Source organism: Octopus sinensis, linkage group LG9 (assembly GCF_006345805.1).
Source record: "Octopus sinensis linkage group LG9, ASM634580v1, whole genome shotgun sequence".
In the NCBI taxonomy this organism is placed as follows: Eukaryota; Metazoa; Mollusca; class Cephalopoda; order Octopoda; family Octopodidae; genus Octopus; species Octopus sinensis.
Window position 1 is genome coordinate 88,507,155 of NC_043005.1, and position 14,480 is coordinate 88,521,634.

Genomic DNA, 14,480 nt, shown 5'->3' on the forward strand with positions numbered 1-14,480 from the left:
AGATAGATAGAGAGAGAGAGAGAGAGAGAGAGAGAGAGAGAGAGAGGAGATCCAATGATAGCAATGAGTAAAATATGAATGAGTCTCAGTGATTTGGAGAAAGAAGGGGATGTTATTATTAATGTGATTATTTTGTATATTATATTTTATTTTTGTTTTTCATCTTATTTTCTTTTGTTCATCCCTTTAACAGGGTGGATAATATCAAAGACTTCTCTTCGGTGAGAAATTGGTAAATCACTTTCTCGGTGACTTCATTGCTGCGTGAGATCTGTCGTTCCATGGTAGCACGAAAATCTTCTTTCACGACTTTGTTCACCCCTCTTGTCACAGTTCGCTGCCTAGCAACAAGAAAAATAAAAGAAGAAAAGGAAGTAAAAATATAGGTATACACACACATATATACACATACGTATATATATACACACATACGTATATATATATATATGCGTGTATTGTTTGTTTTTATGCCAAGTTATAATAGTTTGAAGTCACTATCAACACTATTCTTATTAAAGAGTAGTCTGTATGTATATATATATATATATATATCTGTGTGTGTGTTTATATATATATATATATATATATATATACTAGCAGTATCGCCCGGCGTTGCTCGGGTTTGTAAGGGAAATAACTATAAAGCATTTTTTAGAGAGTTATAGCCAAAAACGGAAAAAAAATGATGGTCGAGTTGCGTCCCCTAGACAGTCTGTGGTTTGTGTTTCTGATTCTCAACCCCATGTCGAATTTATCAATTTTTTCAGAACTGGGGGAACTTTTCAAAATTTTCGCTGCGTTAGTTTTGAATTATGACATTGGGCTATGTGTGTTTCAAGTTTCATCAGAATCGGTTGAAAGCCGTGGTCAGGGTGAGGGTACAACCTAACAGACACACAGAAACACACACAGACAAACTGCCGTTTATATATAGAGAGATATATATGTATATATGTATCTGTGTGTGTGTTTATATATATATATATATATTATGAGTGTATGTGTATATGCATATATAATGTTTATATATGTGTATATATATGTGTGTGCTTATATAAATATGTATGTGTGTATTCCTTTATTTTGTTTCAGCCATTTGACTGCACCTACGCTGGAGGACCACCTTTAGGTAAATAAACTGACCCCAGGACTTATTCTTTGTAAACCTAGTAGTTATTCTATCAGCTTCTTTTGCTGAACTACAAGTTACAGGGACGTAAATACACCAACATTGGTTGTCAAGCGATGGTGGGGGACAAACACAGATACCTATATATGTATATGACAGGCTTCTTTCAGTTTCTATCTACCAAATCCATTCACGAGGCTTTGGTCAGTCCGTGGCTATAGTAGAAGACACTTACCCAAGGTGCCACGCAGTGGGACTGAACCCGGAACCATGTGGTTGGTAAGCAAGCTTCTTACCACACAGCCACTATATATATCATCATATACATACATATATATGTATAAGTATAGAAGAGAAATAAATACACACACACAAAAAAAAAATTATTATTTCCAGTTTTCTGTTTCTTTCTATCTATAAGAGGAGTAAGGGTCACACCGACAACCTTTCCATGACCTTCAAGGCTGACGGGAGAACAGAAAAAAACAGGACTTGTGAGTTACTGCAGTATAGAGTGGGACACTAATGTAATGAGCTATCTGCTCTGAATATTGGTTACAAAGTGCAGACAGGAAGAGAGACAGAAAGAATTGGTTTGGCTTGACCTGGCAACCCTGTCTCAATCCATCCAATCCAACAGAACCAATGACAGAAGTTAGAGAGGTGGACAAAGATCCATGGAAATTAAAGAACTAGAAAGGCAGTGAATTGATAGAGCTGGTAGAGCATTGGGCAAAGTGTTTTGTGCTATTTGCTCCAACTCTTTTTATTCTGAGCTCAAGGTCAACTTTGCCTTTCGTTGTTTTAAGATCATCATCATCATCGTTTAACGTCTGTTTTCCATGCTAGGCACGGGTTGGACGGTTCAACTGGCATCTGGGAAGCCAGGAGGCTGCAGCAGGCTCCAGTCTGATCTGGCAATGCTTCTACAGTTGGATGCCCTTCCTAACGCCAACCACTCCATGAGTTTAGTGGGTGCTTTTTACGTGCCACCGGCACAGGTGCCAAGGGAGGTTGGCAACGGCCACAATCAGTTGGTGCTTTTTACGTGCCACTGGCACAGGTGTCAGGGGGGGCTGGCAGCGGCCACAATCGGTTGGTGCTTTTTATGCGCCACCGGCACAGAAGCCACTCAAGGCGGCGCTGGCATCGGCCACATTCGGATGGTGCTTTTTACTTGCCACCGGCACAGGTATCACAACTCAATAAAAAAAATATCAATTGGTTGGTGGAACAGTAAGAAGGCGGTGAGCTGGCAGAATCGTTAGCACACCAGGTGAAATGCTTTGCGGTATTTCAGCTGCCGTTTACGTTGTGAGTTCAAATTCCGCCGAGGTCGACTTTGCCTTTCATCCTTTCGGGGTCGATAAATTAAGTACCAGTTATGCACTGGGGTCGATGTAATCGACTTAATCCGTTTGTCTGTCCTTGCTTGTCCCTTCTGTGTTTAGCCCCTTGTGTGTAGTAAAGAAATAGGAACAGTAAGGACATGGGACCAGATGCCTTGTGGTATTTGTTCCGACTTCAAATTTTACTATGATCAACATGGATGTTAGATCTAATTGTGGCTTTGTTATCATGCTAAATCACTACTGAGAAGTTTTCAAACCTTTATATCTAAGAGCAGACACCTTAGCTCTGATAATATATAATTATATAATAATAATAAACCAAACTTACTGTGCAATAGCTTTTGTACTTATTGGCAAGATATCCAGGCTCACTTTTCCACCTTCAGCAGTTTTAATAAAAGCAAATTCTTCCAAAATATCAATGTCTACAGGTGTGTGGTTAAAGAAGACATTTTCCTCATGGAATCAAAGATTTCAGAAACAAAAACACATTTCAAAAGAATGGAAATTCATATAAAAATCAGGTGGCAAAATAAGGATACTGATGACGTAGTTGAAAAATATATTGTATGTAAAGCTACCTCGAGATTGAATAAAATGGACTGCTTTTGCAAAAGCAGGATAATTTTTGGGCCAATCATATTGGAGCAATACAATCATGTGACCTAAGGCAGTGTCGTCCATTGGCGTTTGGAAGGCTTTTTCCTAAAAAGAAAACAACAATAAAAAGAAGGGAAGAGTAAAATAGATTTACTGAAATTTTGCAGGTAACTTGCAGATTGTATAACTAAAATGTAATAAATTAAACATATAATGGAATATTATTCACCCTTTTCTTCTCTTTGAAGCAACCACACATCTACATACACAAACACACACACATGCACACACTCACACACACACACATTCACACACAGAGGAATAAAACTAATTCTCAGACAGACTCAAGGCAGACCTTGAAGAGTGACGGCATATCATTAGCCCTTTCATTACCAGCCCGGCTGAAACCATCTCTGGCTCTGTAGTACAAATGTTCTTATTTTCATAAGTTTTGAATTAAAATCTTCCACCAAACCTTAGTCACAATTTATGTTCCTAACATTAGCTGAATGATAACTAAGTTAATTTCTCATTAGAGACATCTGCGTTGGCTGGGTCATGCCCTCCGTCGTCAACCAGGAGAATTCATTTAAGAAGCAATTGCCCTAGCTCCCCTTCAGGGTTGGCGAAAGCGATGTGGTGGACAACGAAAAACCTGGCTGATGACAGTCAAGGCTGATCTGGAACCCAACCTAGGCCCTCATATCTACGGCGTTCGCCGCTGGAATAAGGAGTGGTTGTAGATCACGTAGTCGTTAGCCTCAAATCGCCAGGTCTGGTCGGCGTTTGTGAGAGATGCAGCATTGAGGATGAATGAAGCCAGCTCAACCTACCCCGGGTGAATGTTGTCTCAAGTCAAAGTAAGTTAATTTACTAAATTCTTTGTTATGTAGAGCATCTCAAAATAAATACAGTAACGAAAAGGTTAATGAGGTCATGAACCGTGACGAAAGGACTTCGATAAACAGCCAATTAGTTTGTTGGTTAGATATTTAACCATCATCATCATCATTTAACGTCAGCTTCCCATGCTGGCATGGGTTGGACAGCTTGACCAGAGCTGGCAAGCTGGAGAGCTGCGCCAGGTTCCAGACTGAGTTGGTTTCGTTTCTACGGCTGGATGACTTTTCTAATGCCAACCACTTTACAGTGTGTGTTGGGTGCTTTTAACATGGTACCAGCACAAATGCTTTTACGTGGTGTTGGTATGAGCACTTTTTATGTGACACCGGCACAGCAAATATCGAACTGTCTAACAAAAAAGAAGTAATATTGAACTAGTGTGTGTGTTATTGGCATAATGATCTTCCCAAGACATAACAACTAATGTTGCATAGTATTAGTGCTGATAACAAGGTTTACAGCTAAAATGTTATACATAGCAACAATGCTAGCAACCTCACTGCCAAAAGTATTTATATATAGAATACGCTGTGATTGTTACATAGCACTGTTAGCAACCACAGAATGTGAAATGGTTAAATGAGTTAAAACCAAGCTTTACACATAGAACAGTTCTGCTAGCAATCAATGTCAAGTCTGTGGTGCTAACAGCTATAAATATCTCAGAATTAGCAACAGAAACTTGTATAATAGCCAACAAAGGTATCATATTTTCTGGCACACAAGACGATGTTGCATACAGTGTAGACATTCAAACACTGTCTCTTTCCAAATCCTACTGCATTTCACATGGAATTTTTGGTCCTTCAAAGTCGTCTTGGTGTAGAAGTCCCCTTTTTTGGCAATAAATTTTGGTGCAAAATGAATGCTAGAAAAATATGTATGACTTGTGAATAATTGGATGTAGTTACATAGAACTGTTTCCAGTTATAACAAAATTACTAAGACAGGAGATGTAGGATCAAATGTCTTAGCAAGAACCAAGAGCCTCGTAAACTGGGTCTTAGAATTTGCTTGTGCCACAATCCTGGCAATAATGTCTATTGATATCAAATTTTTCTCATCCTAAATGCCAGAATATGAAGAGGACATTCCACTGTGTGAACTAAGCAACAGCTTTTAACAGTAAAAAGTGACTAGTGAATTTTGTATACTAGTTAACATTCAGTAATTTGAGTGAAAACTTACATTACTTCATCATCATCGTTTAACGTCTGTTTTCCATGCTGGCATGGGTTGGACAGTTCGACTGGGGTCTGAGAAGCCATGAGACTGCACCAGGCCCCAATCTGATCGGGCAGTGTTTCTACAGCTGGATGCTCTTCCTAACGCCAACCACTCTGAAAGTGTAGGTGGTGGCTTTTTTAAATGCCAAGGCAAAGGGCCAGGGGACTGGCAATGGCCATAATGAGTGGTTGGTGCTCTTTATGTGCCACCGGGCTGGAAGCCAGTCACTTCCGGTGCTGACGAGCCGGGTGGCATGGCATTCGGCCACATACGGCATGCCTAGGCTTACGTGCCCTAGGTTTTGTGGTGAAGGAGGGCTGTGTGGTAGGAAGTTGATCATGATAATAATAATAATAATATACAACAAGCCAGGTGATGAAGGATGTTGCAGGTGTTTATGTGTTTAGCTGTCTATGAATTAAAGTAAGGAATTTATGAGAAAGAGAAGACCTAATAGTAGTGGTAGGAGTGGGAGAAGAGGGAGGAGGAGGCAATGGCACTGGGGGGGGGGGTAAGATTGTGGTATGGTGGGGGAGGGCTTACATGAAGATGAAATTTTGTGGATGAAATCAAGTGAGCAAGGTTGTATTAAAACAGGAACTAAAATAAAATTAAAAAAAGAAGAAATCTTGATTTTTTACCTTAAAACAAGAGAGTAGCAGTTGTATACAATAAGACAGGATTTCTGTCTCGGTGCATAAGGTCAGCCACAGCTGGCGACCCGGGGTTAGTTTCTTGTTTTTGCTTTCTTCCTCGATCGAATGAGTTGAAGTCAGGGGATCAGAGTTTGAAAACTGCTTCAGAGATCCGATGATATCGAGTAAGAGTTCACACGCTTTCTGATGTCGATGATGATGATAAGAAGAAGAGGAAAATAAGTGTCCGAATATTAGAAAGGATAAAATGAGAAATTTACAAAACATTCTACAAAATATTTCACATTGTAGCAGTGATTTGAAACCTTACTGCTAGATACTTAGCCAGAGACTAGTGAACCACTACAGTCTCAAGTGATTGGCCCATAAATCAACCAATCAGCATGAGGCTGTGGTGTGATATGGTTTTTTTGGGAATGTTCTGAAATTCAACTTGTTCTTTTTAGAAACAGTTTTCAGTGCCTGATTAATCCCATTGTTGAAGCTGGCTGACTGATTCATGCACCTCCATTCTTGCCATTTAGACGATTCCAAGTTCTCAGACTGACCCAAACTGAACATTCATACAATGTCTCACAGAATATCTTCAATATAGACAGTGCAGTTTTCTCTCTCTCTTCCCCGAGACAGCAACTATTATTGTTGTAAAAATCAACAACAAATATCCTTATGTCTGGCAAGAAATAACGAGTTAAATGTCTGTGAGTTTGCTCCAGTTATTCTTCTTTCAGCCAACAAAATATGGCCTCACTGACCAGATGAACACAAGCACCCCCCCCCACCTCACAACAACATTACAAGAGAAGCAAGGAGTGTACTAAGAGTATTTCCCTTATAACGATTAGTCAGAGTACAAAAGCAAAGTAAGAATGGTTGCTCTTTAGAGAAACCTTTGTGTATTTGTAGAGAAAGGAAAAAAAAAAAAAAACATTTAATCCTTTTGTTAAATCATCATCATCACTGTCGTCTAACATTCGCTTTCCATGCTGGCATGGGTTGGATGGTTTGAATGAGGACTGGCAAGCCAGGAGGCCGCACCAGGCTCCAACCTGATCTGGCAGAGTTTCTACAGCTGGATGCCCTTCCTAACACCAACCACTCCGAGAGTAGTGGGTGCTTTTATGTGCCACCAGCACGAGGGCTAGTCAGTCGGTACTGGCAATTTCAAGTGGAGATAAATATTACTGTTTAATAAATACATACTTTTCTCTTGAAAAGGCCTGAAATTTTGGGGGCAGGGGTTAGTTGATCAACCTCAGCGCTCAACTGAGACTTATTTTATGGAAGGCAAAATCAACTTATATAATAATAATAATAATAATAATGAACATAATAATAATAAATAATAATAATAATAATAATAATAATAATAATAATAATAATAATAATAAATAATAATAATAAATAATATAATAATAATAATAATAATAATAATAATAATAATAATAATAAATAATATAAATAATAATAATAATAATAATAAATAATAATAATAATAATAATAATAATAATAATAATAATAATAATAAAATAATAATAAATAATAATAAATAAAATAATAATAAATATAATAATAATAATAATAATAAATAATAATAATAATAATAATAATAAATAAATAATATAATAATAATAATAATAAATAATAATAATAATAAAATAATAATAATAAATAATAATAATAATAAATAATAATAATAATAATAATAATAATATAAATAATAATAATAATAATAATATAATAATAATAATAATAATAATATATAATAAATAATAATAATAATAATAATAATAATAATAATAATAAATAATAATAATAATAATAATAAATAAATAATAATAAATAATAATAAATAAATAATAATAAATAATAAATAATGATAAATGATGATGATGATAATAATAATAATAATAATAATAATAGTAGTAGTAGTAGCAGCAACAACAACTTACAGAATATGTACCCAAACAATGAAAGCAGGAGGCAAGCTGTAACGATTTCCGTAACTGAAACAAATGAAAAAAAGGAAATTCTTGAAGCGGAATCAATATGGTTGAAAGTCAGATTGTTTTTTTCCATGTCCCAAGGGTGTGGCAGAAAAGGACACACCTACGTGTAATAGGTTTTCAAGTAATTCAACACTAAATACACATTATTAACTGATCCAAACCATGAAAGGCAACAAAAACAAAATGGTAAAACGTTAGCTCCATGAAGATGGCCTTATCACATGTCAAACTTCATTTGCACAACAACCATCGCCATACAAAATGTGGGAGGTTTTTTTTGTGCTGCTGCATTCTATACTTTCCCTAAAAGGAATTATAAAAGGAAACAGAAGTGTGGTGGTGGTGGTGGAGATGAGGGTGGCAGTGATGATGATGTTGGTGGTAGTGGTGGCAATGGGGTGATGTTGTTGTTAGTGGAGTAGCCCTAGGTCAATTCTGATCAAGCTGTCCTAGACTAAAAAGCATTCTAGTCACAACCATCCACTTTTTTCAGACATAGTGTACCTAGGACTACAACATACTCTGTGTTTGTGTGTTTGACCCTTTTTTTGCTTTGTCTTGTTAGATAACTGAATGTGATTTAAAGGAGATTTATAATTTTTAAGAGACCAACCAATCACTTAGAGGTGGTCCCCATTGAAGGGAAAGGGCTTTGTTGGGAGACGTGTTGGGTGGTGATGGTGGTGATGATGACAAGATAAGAAACTAATAACCAAAATATTTCAACTTACTTGCATTTTTTCTGACAAATTAATCTGGAAATTTTGTAAATTACTCACAGCATCTTGGAATAAACCCTGATTGGAATAAAAATGGTAAGTAATAAATTCAAAGAATGCTGATGATGATGGAGATAGAGGAAACGGTATTACATAAAAAAAGAAAAGATTAGTCAAATAGAAAAGATCTTGAAATAGATTTGACCAGAATGTGGGGCCTGAAAACAGAAATAATCCCCACAATACATAATAGGTACCTGGGAAAGGATAGAAAAAAACATGCAGAAGAATAAGTAACCAGACAGCCCCCAGTCCTCCACTGGGACCTAAATCTGCATCATCATCATCATCATCGTTTAACATCCGCTTTCCATGCTGGCATGGGTTGGACGGTTTGAATGAGGACTTGTGAGCCAGAGGCTGCACCAGGCTCAATCTGATCTGGCAAAGTTTCTACAGCTGGATGCCCTTCCTAATGCCAACCACTCCGTAAGTGTAGTGTGTGCTTTTTACGTGCCACTGGCACAAGGGCCAGTCAGGCGGTTCTGGCAACAACCACGTTCAAAAGGTCTTTGTACAGGCTACCTGCATAGGAGCCTGTCCGGTGGCACTGGCAACGACCACACTCGAATGTTTTTCACGTGCCAGTGGCACATGTGCCGTTAAGGCGATGCTGGCAACAATCACACTCGAATGGTGCTTTTCACGTGTCACTGGCACAGGAGCCAATCCTTGGCCCTAGGTACAGCTCACATATTGTTTATTGTTTATACAAGAGAAAATAGATAGCATAAAGTAAACACTACACAGCAGTGAAACCCTGTAATAATCCTTTGTACGATAGGCACCAGGCTTGAAATTTAGTAGAAAGGGGCCAGTCGATTACATTGACCCCAGTGCTCAAATGGTACTTATTTTATTGACCTCGAAAGGATGAGAGGCAAAGTGAACTTTGGCAGAATTTGAACTCAGGATGTGAAGAGGAATGGAAAGCTGCAAAGCATTTTGCCCAGAGTGCTAATGGCTCTGCCAGTTTTTTGCCCTACAGTAGCGAAACCATGAAGTAAAAACAGCTAAACTAACTCTGAAACACTTTTTAGTCTCTATCTGCTGTCTCCTGGAAAGAGGGGCAGAGCTCATGGCCCTTGCAGTCCCTGTGACAGTTTTGAGGTGGATGGTGTTAATGTTCTGTTTATATTTTCGTAGAGAAATGAGTAGAGTGGAGATTCCAGAGGGAGGATGTTCCCAAGACCAAGTATGTAATGGTTTGTACAAAGAGAGGCAGGAGTTGGACACATCAAGAGGGACCATAGGTGGAGAATTCAGTTTTTGGACACATTTTGGAGATTAAGAAGACAATGAGCTGACAGAATTATTACCATGCTAGGAAAACTGCTTGACAGCATCTTGTGCCCTTTACATTCTGAGTTTAAATTCCACAGTGGTTAACTCTGCATTTCTTTCATCACCTCTACATTCTGGGTTCAAACCCTAACTCTAATTTGCCTTACTGAGTGAACTGAGTGATTTTTACGTGACAGCAGCACTGCCAAGATCGTTTCGGCATGGTTTCTACAATTGGATGCTATTCTTAATGCCAACCACTTCACAGAGTGGCTTGGGTGGCTTTTATGTGGCACCAGCACCGGTAAGGTCTGGACATTGAAAAACAAACAAAAGATGGTCAACGAAAAACAAGAAAAATCTCTTGAATGGTGAAAAGGAAAGAAACAGAACTGTTTGTTTACCTGATGAATAAACATGTCTGTTTGAAAATGAGCCATCCATGACCATGTCTCAGACTGCCAGTTCTGACAAAGCTTTATAAAACCTATATTAAAACAAAAGAGAGAGAAACAATATTTACATAACATATATATATATAAATAAAAATATGTTATGAGTATTACAGGATAAAAGTTTATATAAACCCAACTAACAGTTAAAAAATGAGAAGAGAAGATGTTAAAAGATTTTATAAATTTTTAATCCATACGATCGTTTCGAATGATAATACTGACATGTAAGAAAGCATGGAAAAAATTAAATTAATTATAATAATATTTAAAATAATTAAATTAAATTAATTTAATTAGATATTACCATTCTCTTCAGTGGAAAAAATTAATAAACCCCACAAAAAGTTCAAATTGTTCTACTTGAACTAATTATATATGCTGTAGATATAGAAACAAGACAAATCTAGTTTTTTCTTTGTAGATGGAAAAAATGACACCTAGAAAGTTCCCTTCCAAGGCATAAGTCCAGGCAAGGTTGTTTATGGAAGACCAGCAGTCACCCAAACATACCAGCCTCTTCTCTCCATGCCACTGATCTTATCCAAGGGAAAGGCAAATGGGCCAATACAGCTTGGCACCTGTGACGTCGCAACTCATTTCTACAGCTGAGTGAACTGGAGCAACATGAAATAAAGTGTCTTGCTCAAGAACACAACACGCAGCCCGGTCTAGGAATCGACCTCACAACCTCACGATCGTATATGGATGGATATATAACATTGACATATCATCAACACCATTGTTCTAGCATTGAATTGTCCATGCTTGCATGGGTCAGATGGAATCTAATGATGCAGATTTCCTATGGCTGGGTGCCATTCCGGCCACCAGCCTTCACCTGTTTCCAACCAAGGTAACATCTCCTCAGGGTCAGATATGTTCCTCATACAAGACTGGAAGGAACAACACCTCTTGTTAGACAGTGATGCTCATTTACAATCAACCAGTGTTGTCTAGACAAGGCTACACAAACACTCATTCACACACATAATGGGCTTCTTTCAGTTTCCGTCTACAAAATCTACTCACAAGGCTTTGGTCAGCTAATGGCTTGAACCTGAAACTTTGTGGTCATGAATCAAGCTTCTTAACCACACAGCCACACTTGTGGTGTTGTCACTTCTGCTGTCCACTACCTGTCCACTCACTTTGCACTTTCAAAGACATGTGAAACAAGAGGTCCCTTACTTAAAAAAAACCCAGATAAGGGTAAGTGCCAAGAAGGGCATAATGCCTTGCCAATACATAGTTGTCTAACCCACGCTAGAATGGAAAAACACATAAAAATGAACACACACACACACAAGTATGTACAGAATCACATCAACTTATAGAGTGTGTGAGAAATATAGAGTGAAACTGCCAGTAAGGAAAGGCAAAATTTATGTTCTCTTGTGTTATATTATTATTCTTAATATTATTATTACATATACGAGTAGATGTGTGTGTGTGTGTGTGTGTGTTTGTGTGCGCGTATATTTCAACGGGTTGTTAGGGAATATCAAGGGGAGATAACTGGGTAGAGACCATAAAAAAGGTTCCTTTTCTTCTTACCTCTCTGTAAAATATCGCTTGAATGGAGCAATTCGTAACATTTGTGAGCAATTATAAAATGATTGATGATCATTTGAGAATCTGGAATTTCAGCACTAGCTGTAACATGAGGGTAAGAAGAAGTCTGAATCTCTGGTCGAAGCTTCTTTACTTTCGTTCTTTGGTAAACAGGGGGGAAAATAATAAATAAATAAAATCAAAATTAAATAAAAAAGACATTTAAAACAATTCAAAATTATTAATTCAAAAAGAAAAATTAAAATATAAAGAGCCAGAGTAATTAATAATTTAATTTTCATCTCTCTCTCTCTCTATATATATATATATTAATAAATATAATAGATTATAATAAAATGCCCAGCTCCTCTATAAGAACCGAACTGTTCACCCTTTTCTCATACTTGTATATACTTTAACCCCTTGTTCCCACGTATTAAGCCGTCCCCACTCCCTCCTACGGGGTTCGTAGTCTTGGGAGATGCAGGGGCACAGGGGCCAGTCAGGTGGCACTGGTAACAACGACACTCGAAAGGTGCTTTTTACGTGCCACTGGCACAGGAGCCAGTCAGGCAGCACAGGCAACGGCCATGCTCAAATGGTGCTTTTTACGTGCCACTGGCATGGGACCAAGCTTCAGATGTATTTAATGCCAGAAACAGCTTGATTTCTTTCTCTTATACTTTCCATAGTTCAACAAGTTTCTGGCCACTGGAACATGTTCTTTCAAAGGGTGTAATTGAAAACCTACATGAGTGAATGTGTGAATAACAAAATAGGAATTTTGAAAGAAGTATATATAAAACTAGCTTTTAAACACTGGAGGGTTATAGAGGTGCACAAGAACAACATTGTAATCCAAGGTGTACATAGGTAAAAAGATAATTTTGGAACAAAGTGTGTATCATAAAACCAGAGCTGATCTTCAGACCGGCTGATATGAAAAGAGTTCATTTAATCCTTAACTAGAATTTATTTTATTGATCTTGGTGGGTTTTGAACTCAGAATGTAAAGCATTGGACCTAAGCATTTTGCAAAATGTTCCATGAATATTTGCCACCTGACGACTTAAACGAATGAATAAGGAAACAAAAACTAACAAAATTTTGAAAAATAGTAGAAAAAAAAATCATGAAATAGACTTACTCGGAATTTGACCGTTCTGTTTTAATTCCTTCTAGAAGAACAAGGGGTGCCGGTAGGCCTATGGCAGAACCTGCAAGAAATAACAGTCAATATTTGTGTAAAATGAAACATGGGAAGGCATGGTTGTGTGGTTAAGCAGTAGGCTTCTCAACCAAGAGGTTTCAAGTTCAGTCCTGCTGTGTGGCACCTTGGGCAAGTGTCTTCTACTTTAATCTCAGGCTAACCAAATCCTTGTGAGTGGATTTAGTAGACTAACAGAAACTGAAAGAAGCTCACTGTATGTGCATGTGTGGGTGTGTGTGAGTGTCTGTGTCTCCTTGCCTTGACATCAAGTGATAGTTGTGAATGACTGTTACTACCACATAAGAGGTGATAATGATAATAATAATAATAATAACAATAATAATCCTTTCTACTATAGGCACAAGGCCTGAAATTTTGAAGTAGTGAGGCTAGTCGATTACATCGACCCCAGTGCATAACTGGTACTTATTTCATTGACTCCAAATGGAAGAAAGGTGAAGTCAACATTAGCAGTTTGAACACAGAACATAAATACAGATGAAATGCCACTAAGCATTTCGTCTGGCATGCTAACAATTCTGCCAGCTCACCACCTTAATAACAATCATCATCATCATCATCATCATTTAACGTCCGTTTTCCATGCTGGCATGGGTTGGACGGTTTGACTGGGGTCTGGGAAGCCAGGAGGCTGCACCAGGCTCCAGTTTGATCTGGCAGTGTTTCTACAGCTGGATGCCCTTCTTAATGCCAACCACTCCGAGAATGTAGTGGTTGCTTTTTTACATGCCACTGGCACAGGGACCAGAGGAGCTGGCATTGACCATGATCAGATGGTGCTTTTTACGTGCCACTGGCACTGGCATCGGCCACGTTAGGATGGTGTTTTTATGTGCTACCAGCACAGGGCTCACAACTACAGCTTCAAATTTTGGCACAAGGCCAGCAATTTCAGGGGAGGGGCTAAGTTGACTACATCAACCTCAGTGCATAACTGGTACTTATTTTATTGGCCTTGGCGGAATTTGAACTCAGATCATGCATTATGTCCAGTATGCTAATGATTCTGCCAGCTTGCCATCTTTATAATAATAATAATAATACTTTTTGCTAAAGTCACAATGCTTGAAACTTGGTGGTGGTGGTGGTGGTGGTGGTGGTGGGAACTAGTTAATTACCTGAAGCCCAGTATTTAACTGATACTCAATTTATCAACCCCCAAAGGGAATGAAAGGCAAAGTCGACCTCGGCGGAATTTGAACTCAGAACGTAGTGATGGGTGAAATACCATGAAGCATTCTGTCCAGTGTGCTAACGAATCTGCCAGCTCACTGCCTTAATAACAACAACAACAACAATAGTA

General features: G+C 38.0%; 2 protein-coding genes across 2 annotated transcripts in view; one reads left to right on the forward strand and one right to left on the reverse strand.

Moving 5' to 3' along the window:
• Positions 1-14,480, forward strand: part of LOC115215459 (organic cation transporter protein-like) — a 463,156-nt gene that overhangs the window by 231,665 nt on the left and 217,011 nt on the right. The gene's annotated exons all lie outside the window — the stretch shown is intronic.
• Positions 111-14,480, reverse strand: part of LOC115215850 (integrator complex subunit 10) — a 35,439-nt gene continuing 21,069 nt past the window's right edge. Inside the window, exons 9-17 of the mRNA XM_029785188.2 lie at positions 13,094-13,163; positions 11,950-12,107; positions 10,345-10,427; positions 8,609-8,674; positions 7,821-7,874; positions 5,853-6,050; positions 3,024-3,186; positions 2,810-2,906; positions 111-341 (exon numbers count right to left, since the gene is read on the reverse strand). Coding sequence (XP_029641048.1) covers positions 179-341; positions 2,810-2,906; positions 3,024-3,186; positions 5,853-6,050; positions 7,821-7,874; positions 8,609-8,674; positions 10,345-10,427; positions 11,950-12,107; positions 13,094-13,163 — 1,052 coding nt within the window. The 3' untranslated portion in view covers positions 111-178. The remainder of the gene's footprint in view (positions 342-2,809; positions 2,907-3,023; positions 3,187-5,852; positions 6,051-7,820; positions 7,875-8,608; positions 8,675-10,344; positions 10,428-11,949; positions 12,108-13,093; positions 13,164-14,480) is intronic.